The following is a 12129-nucleotide window of genomic DNA, read 5'->3' on the forward strand; positions in this document are numbered from 1 at the left end:
GCCTGCGCGAACTGGTTCTGCCAACAAGCGAGCTGCAACCCTGTCATCACGGCCGTGGACGAGTGCGTGCGCACACAAGCAATGAGGAAAGCACTTGAAACATGATGTCACCTGGAGCTGTGGTTGGGCAAACCTTGAATGACAGAAGATTACATTTTGAGAAGATAAAAGAAAATGAATCACACGAAACAATTAGATGGGATCTATGGAGCCTGCCCTAGAGTCTGGATGGGAGTGAAGGAGACCTGTCCCAGTAGTTCCTCGCGGAGGCCACACTGCCCACGGCCGTGGAGCTGGCCTGGCCCGAGCTGGGGCTGGGTGAGGAGATGACCCCGCCGTCTCGAGGGCACTGGCACTCGCACAGGCTGGGTGAGCAACTCCCACAGTCCGCACAAGCAATGGCACAGGGACAAACTGACTTTCTAAAAAGCAAAGGAGCATGGCTTTGGTTTTCAAGGGCTCTAGAAAAAAAAGCCTGGATGCAATCCTGGATAATTTGGGGTATTTGAGAGGGGGAAAAAAGTAACAAATTTGCAATGAGTGTACATCGAGCGAATGATGATTTTGTAATCTTTGTACAAAATGTATTTCTGAGGATAGAAATAGGCTGTTCTAAAAAATCAAATGCACCAACAAAACTAAGGTCCTTAACATTTCATGAGCAGAAATCAGCAAGTATCATCCACGGCAAGTTTTGCAGCCCCAGAGCTTGAGGGGTATCTTCCAAGTGATAACTTCTCTCTTTCTGTGGGAAATTCCATAGCTGTATTTAAGGGAGAAAACACTTGCGGATGTGTGCTTATACGTGTATGTGTACATGTGTATGTATACAATATATATGTGTAAATATTCAGGACAAAAAATAAATGCTGGCTTCAAGACAGGACAAAATGAAACTGGGGCCAGCCCAGGGTACGTTTTACACCCAAGAGGGGAACTGATGGCGGACGAGCCCAGGTAGCCCTTCCGTCCGGAGCAGCGGTAGCGTGAGTGCCAGCGTAGGGAGGGGACGAGGCTCTCCCCTGCAGTCCTCCTCACCTGCCTTTTCATGGCACGCACCCACGTCTAAGTGTTTTCCAGGGAAATCCCGAAGCTCTTGGTGAGATTCAGGGCGTTTCATCGTTAGGTTAAGGAAGCGGGCTGTGCTCATCTCAAGGCAGGTTATATTCTTTATTTTAAGAGCGTCCTCATGGGAGGAAAAATGACAAAAAAGAGGGATTGCTGACTTTCCGACTGACGCCGGGGGGTGGCGGGGGAGGGGAGCACGGCCCGGCCGGCAGGGGGCGCTCCGGGGCGGGGCGCCGCACCTGTGCGGGCGGGGCGGGGCGGGGCGGAGAGCGCCCGGGCGGGGGCGGGGGCGAGGGCGGGCGCACCTGGCGGGCGGGGCGGGGCGGGGCGCACCTGGCGGGCGGGGCGGGGCGGGACGCACCTGCCCGCGGCCCGGCGGCCGCCGGGGCCCTGCGCGGGTTGGGGCTGCGCGGCGCGGCGCGGAGCGCGGAGGCTGCCGGCAGCATGGCCTGCCTGCTGGGCACCCTGCGCAGCTCCCAGCCCGTGGCGCGTTTCCAGCGCTGCTGCGGGCTCTTCCCCGCCGGCGAGGAGGGCGGCGGCGACCCCGCGGAGGGGGCCCGGGACTGCGGCGCCTGCAACGGCGCGGGCGCGCAGCGCCGCTCGGCAGCCGCCGGCCGCGGCCCCCGCAACGGGCTGCGGAGCGGCCGCGGCCCGCAGGTGAGTGCCGCGGGGGGCGGCCGGGCCCGGCCGTGACTCAGCAGAGCCGCCCCCCGCGGCCGTACGCCCCGGGGCTCCCCGGGGTCCCCCCACGCCCCCCATCCCGCCGCCTGCCCGGGCGAGGGGCCGGGAGGAGGGGTGATGGGGGGGCCGGGCTGCGAGGGCGCGCCGGTGCCGGGGAGCGCTGCGCGGGGCCGCAGCCTGGCATCAGCTCGGCCCCGCCGGGGAGCCGTTTCTGGGGTTCTCCGCTTACGGCCCATCGCTGGCGCCCTCGACATGAGGTAATGGGTGTGAGCGGGGTCTGCCTGCAGCGGGGCCCGGAGGAGCTCTGCAGCAGCGCGGCCTCGCCCCGGGATGCACGTTTTCCCGTGGGCAGCGGCTGGGAGCGCAGTTCCGTTTCGCGTGGATCTCTCTCCGTCCGGGGCTGCACCCATCGTGGTGCTTCGCTGACCCACGGCTTCTTGCTGCTCTCGCATGGGATGGGGCTCGGCACGGGCGAGGGGCTCTGCCGTAGCCGTGCCCTCGCTGCTGCCCAGGCCTGTGCTAGCTCGTTTCTGATTATTGCGGCGGGGGCTGTGATGGAGATGGGCTGCACTCCCTGCGCTTCCCTCGGGCCAAGCAGGTCTCGGCGTTTTCTGGCACGGTCTGTAATTCACTTGCGTATCTGAAGGGAACAGGGAAGGGCATGACGCAACCGATGTGTACAGGTTGGATGACCTGCTTTTTCTCTTACTGTAATGACTTTAATTCATTAGCAGATGGCTTTGTGGCGCCTTTTGGAAAGGTGGTGTGATAATGGTCTTCCAAACTCTACCCGCAAAGTAAACGTGGGCCAGCTGTGAACGCCGCAACTCTACCGCTCTTCCCCTCTCATACTATTTTACCCTTCCCTCTTCTACATCTAGTGCTTGGTTTCCCATTTCAAGCATCTAAAATTCTTCATCAGCTGCCGTTTGACTCTTTCTCAATTAGAAGACACGAAAATTGGGGTAGTCCTTCAGCCTGTTCACTTCTGAACTCTACAGTAAACTATTTTTAGTAAATTATGCAGATAATTCACTAAAAGATTTCTTTTCACTACTTGCTTTTGAACAGTGACATGACTAACGTAACAGTATTGATACTAAAATCTTATCCAAGTTAATGTTCCACGAACGGAGCCATTCATTTCACCTGGAGCAATTGTTTTGGGTTTCACAAAATAAGAAACAACTACCTTTACTGAAGGGTGAATATGTCCTGGGTAAGACTTCATGAGACCTGGAGATAAACACAGAAGAGTTTGTTTCCACATAATTTGGACACTCACTTCTGAAGCATGTGAAAGTTGGGTTCAAATTCAAAGAAAATGGAGACGGGAGTAATGGCTTGACCAATGTTTCAATGAAGTGCTAGAATTATAAAGATAGACTCTCTCTGCTCTGTGAAAATCCATTTATATAAAGAGGATTCTTCTGCAACCTGCCAGGAGAAGCAGAAAGTGAATTTGGATCTTCCTTATGCCAAAAACCGTACTGCTCTTGCTAAATGAACTGGGGTTGCCCTGATGTATCTGCGAAGAAGTGGAGGAGTCTAATACACGTAGCAAAGTCTTTGGCCGTAAACTCTCTATGGACAGTGGTGTTTTCTTGCTCTTGGCTGCAGGCATTTGCAGAAAGGTGCTTAAGCACTGCCCCTGCATCTCGCTCCTGGTGACCTTGGATGGCTCTGTGCTCAGCTTGAGCATCCCTTTCTGAAGCTTGGGGCTTTCAAAGTCTGTATTATCAGGACAGAAGGTTTCTATGAGGTTATACTCCTTTGTCTTTACTGTCACAATGCAGTAGTCTTAAGCTTTCAGATTTTCCTATGTAAGTTCTTGAATGATCAGTAGGTTATACCTGTGAAAACAGAGTATGTAACTGAGTGCTTGAGTGAAGATGACGTGAATGGTTGGCCAGATGCTGGGGCTGCCACAGCTCCATCTCCCTAGGACATTCCCCTTTCTTCTGGGCCAGGTCTCCGGCCCCTGCATCTGATGTGGGCTGGATCGTGTGCCAAGGTGGCCCAGCTGGAGGGACTCTGGGGAAAGGGAGCTGAGGGCTACCAGCTGGTGGTGGTTTGGGAGGGGATGGACATACCTGGTAGGGATGGATGCCATACTGCATGGAGGGAAGGGGGGATCCCTCAGGAGGGTAATGAGGCAGGATAGCTCATGATCTGGGAGAAGGAGGCCTTTAATTACCTGCATGCATTTGTTGCCAGCAGCGCTACTTGTGATGCATCAGTGTCATCTTTTATGTATAACCTGCAGATTACGTGTGGGGTTTTTTTTTTTAAAAAAAAACAACTCAGCAAGGCCTCATTACAGTGGTCAGTAGCGCAATGAGTGGCTGTATTTCTGAATCTTTGTGATTCAGTCCCGTCTACCCAACAGGAGCTGCCCTGAGATGATGGGACAAGGAATTAAATGCTTAGGTGTGACAGCAAGGGCTGCATGTGTTTCTTAAATATTGAATCAGTTGCTTAGCCCATGTTCTTGATGTTCTCTTGGTTACCAGATCAGTTAGAAACACTTTTTAATACTTCAAGTGAAAACTCAGGTATCTGAGGATGATACAAAATGGTGCTAGTCCAACATGCTAGCTGGATTTATGCCCTGGCTTGGACTTAATATTGAGCACATGAGCTTTTAGTGAAGGAACTGTTGGGCTTTATTACTATGGAAGACAAGACAGTAACTTCTTGTAATTATCCTGTCTCTAGCTAATATTTCTTTGTTTTCTGCACTCCTTTTGAATATTAATTTGTTTCACAGGGAAATTCTTTCTGAAACTGCTTGGAAGAGATCTTTTCCTGATGCTCTGAAGTCCTTGGGTTGCACACTTAAAAATACTGAGTTTCTAAAGACTTGTCCAGTGTTTTAGTGAGTGGCCAAATAAATGTTACATATATTTAAAAAGTAGAGCTCTGCTTATCTGTAACCTCCTGATTGACTTTTGCTCCTGAAATTGACAGCCTGAATTAAAGGGAACAAAGAAAAAAAAATCTCTTATTCAAAGTTCTCTGTAGAGATTTGTTTGTTTTTTCTCCACTCTTCCTTTTCCCAGATACTTTATCATCTCTTGAGATCTGTCTTTCTGCCTTTGAAAGAGTACAGTTCGTATTTACTCTGTAGTTATACCTTAACTGTCAGAACTGCTCTGAACTGGTGCAGTGTTCACAAACTGCCCGATCGCGTTTAGTGATTGTATAGTTCTTGCTCGTGCCTTAGGTGAGGAGGCTATAATAAGCAGGATAACAGCAAGGTGATGGTAACAGAAATGGAAAAGGTAGGTAAAAACTGCACATCCATCTCAGATGTATTGCAGTCCCCAAAAATGTAGTGCATTACTGGCAAGACATAGATGACAGCACTGCTTTTGCTGTGATGGGATATCTGGTAACTTGAAGTAGACTTGCTCTAGAGCTTGAGTGAAAGTCTCTCTTCTGTGGTGTTCCCTTGCAATAGATTTTTGCATCAGCCTCAGAATCTTGCTTTTCTTTTAAAAATCATATTACTGGCTTACTTGGTTTCACGTTGTTTCCCTTTCCATGCAGCAGTAAGCTGACAGTAGCTGAGGTAGGTTCAGCAGGTGAGACAAAGCTTTGTGAGAAAAGCCCACGAGCACCACTAGGAGAGCTGGCAGCAAGGCATTTCTGCCTCAAGTCCTAGCGCTTTGTCCTGCTAGAGAATGTAGCTGAACTTTTGGAAGTTCCTCAGTTTGGAGCTGCAGCTGGAGAAACATGAGATCCAGTTTCTTATTTCGATGGGCTGAGCACAAGGCTCACGTTCCTCAGCATCGCTCCCACTGCTCTGGTACTTTGTGTTCAGCTCTCCCCTACCTGGTGTGGCGGATGAGGGAGCTTGCCTGTGTCCGATTTTTGTTGTAAGGTTCCCATGGAAAGCAGCTGGTAAGGGATGTTGTTAGTCTGTATGAACGAGACGGTTTCATCGGATGGTTTTGGCCAGCCCTATGAGTGATGGTCCTTTGGAAGATGACAGTACAGTCACATCCAAGATTCAAGTAGTGTGTGGCAACCCTGTGTAGATCTGTTAGTGCTGGGTTTGCTGCTCCTCAGCAAGAAGACCAGTGTCCCCTCTAGAGAACAGGCAGCAAAGCTAGGCCCGTGCTGTTTGTTACCAGTGTCTAGTCATCTTCTAGATCTTGCTGCAGAAACATCTGATGCTAATAAAGGTTTGTGAAACTTCACTCACTGACTGTAATAGGTATCCTGTGTGGCTGTGGGTGCCTGCTGCTGAGGAAGCTGCTGCTTGGCGAGGTGGGTGGCGGTGCAGGGGGCATGCGAGGGGCTGCGCCGGGAGCCTGAGTCCTTACACCGATGATTAGGTGCTTTGTGACTCGGCACTTCCCGGCTCCCAGCCTGAGTCATCTTTTTGGAGGCTGCTGGACCTCGTAGTGAGGAGCTGTCAGGATCCTAGGATTAATTCCAGTACTTGGAGGTGAGCCACTTACTGTTTTATAAATCTGCTGAATGTCTTGGGCCATTAGTTCAGATATCAACCAGAAGAATAAAAGCTCATCTGCTGTCATGTTTCTCCTTTGGGTCTCTGGAGAACAGGGGTAGGTTTAATGCGTGAGGAGCCAGAGAAAATCTGTTCTTCCTGGAAAGTTCCTTTGGACAGCCAGTTCCTTTACTTTACCTCGTGTGTATGCTCTGCAGGGAATACTTATGGGTTGTCTGGGCAATGGAAGGTGACTATTGGCTGCTATGGCAAGTAAATCCAAGGTCTAGAATGTACAGGTAGTGTTGTCTAAACCATGAGATTTTTATTTAAAATGGCTATTCAAGCTCCTGCTCTATAGGGCTTCATATCAGTTCAGTATAGTTAGCACCTGTAACTTATTTTTCCAAGGTAAACTGTTATTGGTCTAGATTTAGAGGTAAGTGAATGCTTTAATATAGGGCCGCATTGTTAATTTATTACTATTTTATTTTATTACTATATTTGTGAATATTTTTTACTAGATGTAAAAAAAAAAATAGTATGTTTAGTCCTTCCTTTTGAAGACAACTGGCTGTTGCAAACTACTGCTAATAGAGTTCCCTGCCAGTTCTGGTATGCGCAAAGCTGTGTGGTCATTCTGTAACAGCAGACCAGGTCATTGTTATCTTCTTTGCAGCTAGATCAACTTGACATAATTATAACTGCTTACTTTTGCTAGCCAGTTTAATTAGGTGTATTGCCTTCAGTGTTCCCTATTGACATTTCTCTGTGCAAAAGGAGAAAGTTGAGATACTGTATTTTCCAGGAGAAGTGTCAGACACCTCAGTCGTGCCACAAAGATCGAATGTTTGCATGGGAAAGGGCTCAGAGGCATTAGCAGCGAGGAACCTGTTATCTGACAAATAGAAGGCCCGTGGACCAGGATATATGACACAAAGCAGAGGACAGAATAAGCAAAACACTGTAAGAGGGGTCTAGGGAGGAGAAGGGGGTATGTACGGCAGGGTGGCTGTGATGCCACTGTCACCCCTGCCTGTGAAGTGCCAGGGTGAATAGTGAACTGGCACAGATTGAAGTGTTAAACCTTGCAAGCATGTGCCAAGCAGTGCTGGCACATGGAGGCTGGTGGGGTGCCAAGGGGGCTTCATGCACAGAGTCACTTGTTTAGCGGCGTGAGAGATCCTGGCCGTCTGCTTGAACAGAGCTTGTTGGTGACATCGGGTCAGACAGTGGTCTCCTTGTGTGCTTCCCCATCGGAAACAGCTGACTGGCATGGCCTGCACTAATTGCAACTAATAATGAGAGAGCAAGTGAATTAGGAACATCTTATCTACAGCTCTCGTCCCCAGGGCCTGGCTGCTGAGGTGTCCTCCAGCATGCCGCTCTACAGTCGCTGCTGCAATTCAAACACCATGTCCTTTCCTGTTTACAGTGGTCTCTGCCTTCCAGGAGCACATCTACCCGGGACTGGCATATTTGCAATGATAGTTAACCTGAAGCCTTATTCGGCACTACCTTAGAAAACTGCTCTTTGACTTGAATCCTGGAACTATCTGCTGGGGAAACAGTCACTTCTCCCTGTGCTGTTGCTTGATTATAACAGATTAAAAAAAAAAACAATTTAGTTGTCTGAAAATGGTATGGTGTTACTCTACCCATTTATCTTCCCGAAGCCTTGCTGCTCCATGCCTCTCAAAATAGACCTTTACCACGGAAACGATCTTTGTGCAGGAGCAGACTGACTGGGTTTAGGATGCTGCTGGGTAGAAATACATGACTAATCTATGGTGTCAAATTTCCAGGCTATAGTTAATTTCTGAATCCAGAAAACTTAACACAAGAACAAGCTTTTTGCTCTGGAAAGAAACATAATATTGAAGTCCTTGGTCATTTGGCCATTCCTGTATGCTTCTGTTGGGTTAGGCTGCCATCAGCTGGGAGGTCCCCAAACCCAGGCATGCTGGGGTAAAAACAAACTGGGGGGCTTCCCACTCTTCTTTCTCCATATCTCTGGAGAGCAGCCTGGGTATCTAGCAGCCATGCAAGTCCTAGTAACGCTCTGACTCATGTGTTTTGGCAGGAAGTCAAAAATAAGAGGTGGTGGTGCTCACAGGGAGCTGGTGTGTGGGCAGGGTGGCTGTCTAATGCTGTGCAGTTTGAAAACTGTTGTTGTGTGACGCATCCTTCTTCTATCCAAAAACGCTTTTAGTAACACTCAACCTTTCAAGATATGAAATACGGTTGAGTTTCAGAGGGATTTTTTTGATCTCCATTTCGAAACAGGAATCCCCATCCTTCTGAGCCCTCTGTAATTTACTTTCTCTGGTTATTAACTCAATTTTCTAACTATTTAATATTTTTTTCTTGATATTAATATTTGAATTTCTAACTAGTCAATAACTTTTCCCCCCTCTGTCCACAGACATTGCAGCTACCTAACCCTTGAAATGACTTCCTCAGACACTTTCAGGTGTAGACTCTGTGGTGCACCTCACAAAATTGCAATCTAATTCTCACGAATTAAAATGCAATTAAACAAACCTGTTCTTCCACTGTAAATCAGGGAGGAAGGAAGCATTTTCCTTCTGCTCTTCCCTCTCTTGCCTCTCTCTTGCCCTGTTACTTCTTTATTGCACAAATCAGCCAGTTCTTCCTGGAATGCAGGAGAATGCTGAAGCGCATGGGAAGCTCTCCCACCACTTTTGTCAGGGGCACCTGAAACAGCTGTGTCCAACCTGCCTAACCTCTGGCTGGCAAAGCAGGGCTGGTCACTTGCTGAGAGGATGAAGGAAGTGAGCTGCCTTTACAGTGCTCATCAAGAAGTAGACGCACGCAACCCTACTTATGCCAGTGTTGTGTGGCTTTCTTGGCAGGAAACTGCTGTTGACACTCATCAGTGATGAAAAACAAAAGTGTAAGAACTGGATGTCTGAGGAGTTACTTGGGCAACTGGAACAGTCGTGAGAGGGACAGCCTTCTATAAGGAGCGTGCAAGGAAATAAACACAAAGGCATTACCCTTTGTGTCAGGGATGTGTGTATAGGTGTTTGCTCACAAGTCTGAAGACCATGGTGGAAGGTAGACCTCTCTGGGTTTCTCTGAATGATATTGGAAGAAAAGGGCTGAAACATCATTCTGATACCATGAGACTACTGTGTGGAGAAGATCAGATGATCTTGCCTTTTTATTAGCAACTAGCACAAGCTTCAAAGCATATGTGCTGGTAGGAATCATGGATGTCAACTCTCCAGGCATCTGCTAAGAAAGGAACATATGAAGTTGAACGGCGTGCAAGTTTGAGTGCCATGAACAACACCCTTTGATGGAAAGCGGTGAGTTCAGAGGCTGTTCAGAACAGGTTTCATAGCCACGTGGAAGTGAGAGGCATGCTGCCTGTGAGATGAATTTAGGAGGAGCTGCCAGTAGGCTGGAGAACAAGAACACAGAAATCAAATGGTCTCATCACGTTGAAGGTATAGTTGAAAACTGACTTTATTCAATAGGTGCAGATACCTATTGAACAAGCAGATGTAATAAATACTCAACTACAGAATGGGAAACAAGAGTCTTGGTAGTGCTTTCATGGAGAAAAAAATTATTAGAGGAGATCACACGTTGAGCATGGTTCAGTGGTGGCATGCTATTCTGAAAACAGCTTGTAAAATGAATGAAACTGTGCAGGACTGTTCCTTCAGCATTACTGTGTCATGTCTGATCTTTGGGCACTGTAATTCAGGGCAGGCATGTTAAGTGCTGTGTCTGGAAAATGCTAAATATCTTCTGTAAGAAGTACCAGGTACTGGTACCTGGAAGTAAGTACCAGGAAGTAAGCAGTGGAAGAGAGGACAGTTACGTCCTTTTTTGAACACTTGTAATGAGCTTCTCCTGTGTCAGCCTTGCAGAGGAAGGAAACAATTTGTTTCTTGTCTCCGGTAGATAAGAAAATAGTCATAGGTTTAAATTTCAGTGAGAAAGTTTCAGGCTAGGTGTCAGGGAGAGCAAAGCACATGGGGATCGCCTGGAGCAAGCAGTGGAGCCTCCACCATTGGCGTCAGTAAGGACAGGTTAGACAAACTTCTGTCGAGTGATGGGAGTGTAAACCATCCGTCCTTGGTGGACAAGCTGGACTAGACATTGGTTAGGCTGACTTTCAGGAAACACGAGGCTGTCCTTCCAGCTGACTGCAGGCATAGTCCTTCACAAGCACTCTGTCTCATTAGCAGCCATTCCCTTATGTCTCTGAAAGACTTACAGGGTTTTCTTTTTTCTTTTTTTAATTAAGAAGGCTTTCTTTTAGGAAGATGACATAATCAATTTTTTCTTTCATTGATTCTTCCTATTAATTGCCTAAGCAAGTGTTCTGTCAACTCTAGTCTTATTTTATTCCACTTTATATTTAAATGGCTTGGCAGATTGTTACATCTACCTGTGTTCTTTCAACAGAAGGAAGGAGGGCTAACTTCAAGAGCAATGTAAAGAAAGGTAACCTATAATTCAGTCTACCTCCTGAGTACTAACCAGAGTTGAAGGGAAAATAATCTGAAGATTAAAAAGATGAAATCTTCAGGGATAAACTGAGGTGTCTTAACTATGTCCTGGACTGCTCCCAGCTGCAGTGTGCTGAGTGTGTGTTGATCGTGCAGGTATGTGTATCTGTCTCAGCTGACCATCCTTTACAGACTGGAGGGGAAACTTTGGATGAAGATGCACTGATGTACGATGTGATGAATGGTGCGACATCGATTGGGCGAGCATTGTGCCCAGCATGGCAGCGCTGGTGGGAGTCCTGGACACACCTTTCCTGTTTCCTGCGTGACTGGTCTCGGCCTTTGGTCCTGCAAAGCCTGGTCCATTTCAGCCTAACAGCTTCCAGCCGTCCCTAGTGCTGCTGGCCGTGTGGCACTGCTCTGCTGAAGTACCTTGCTGAGAGCTTTACCTAATGGCCTTTTTTGGTGCTTTGAATGAATTAAGAAACTACTGAAATGCTACCAGAAGTCCGCCCAATTTTTAGACTCCCTGCTTGTTCTGTGCCTGAGACTACTGAAAGCGTTACGGTTGTCTGGCTTGAAGCTCGCGCATTGTTACTTCTCATGCAGGGATTGGCTTGCTTCTGCATCGAATGGTGATTCAAGGCCATGTCCCTAATCATTATGCCATTAGTGCATGCCACTATAAATGCATGTGCAACAGCTGCGAGTTGGACGTTGCATATGTGTGTAGCAGTCGACAAGCCCCTTCTGGTAATAGCAGAGCTGGTCGGAAATTTATAGTGTTGAAGGAGGGTTTTCTCGTGATTTCTGTTTGTCTCTATCCCCACACTTCTCAGGTTTCAGTTATCTCTAGCTGTCTCTCCAGCAACAAGGATGCTATATAAACCTGAGCACCTCTTGTTAACTGGCTGCATCACATTCTGGAGGGGGCTGCGGGGGTTGGGGAAGAAAATAATTACCTGATTAAAAGTGCTTGAACAGAGCAGGAAGCTGTGCATATATATGAGCTTGGTTAGGTAAGCTTTTCAGGCCTTGGGGCTCCTTACGTGCGTTTGTAGGCTCTGTGTGCTACTGCCTTCCCTTCTGCTGTCTTTCTGACATCTCTGCAATTTCTTCTGTGTGCCTGTATCCCTCCTTTGCTGCCTCCTCCCTCACCAGCGGTCCTGTGCCCCCGACCCCTCCCTGCGAGGGGCTCACGGCCACAGCAGGATCTCCCACTGGGGCACAGCCCCTTTTTCCTGGCCACCCTGTTCTTTCACCTTGGAGCGGTGAGTTTCTAGCCTTGTTGCTCCCAGGAGGGGTGAATGCATAGGTGCTGGAGATGTTACTGGCCGCTCTCAGCTGCGTGTTGGATCTTCAGAAAACTCTGAAATTGTTTGGCACTTAGCTGTGCAGATGGATGGAAGAGCTGAAGCCTTTGATATAATG

General features: G+C 48.4%; 1 protein-coding gene across 1 annotated transcript in view; it reads left to right on the forward strand.

Moving 5' to 3' along the window:
• The first annotated feature begins 1512 nt into the window (after positions 1-1512).
• The window catches only part of SGPP2 (sphingosine-1-phosphate phosphatase 2), a 37985-nt gene continuing 27368 nt past the window's right edge, over positions 1513-12129 (forward strand). Inside the window, exon 1 of the mRNA XM_072868610.1 lies at positions 1513-1725. Coding sequence (XP_072724711.1) covers positions 1513-1725 — 213 coding nt within the window. The remainder of the gene's footprint in view (positions 1726-12129) is intronic.

The sequence above is a fragment of the Ciconia boyciana genome, chromosome 7 (genome assembly GCF_034638445.1).
Source record: "Ciconia boyciana chromosome 7, ASM3463844v1, whole genome shotgun sequence".
Lineage (NCBI taxonomy): Eukaryota > Metazoa > Chordata > Aves > Ciconiiformes > Ciconiidae > Ciconia > Ciconia boyciana.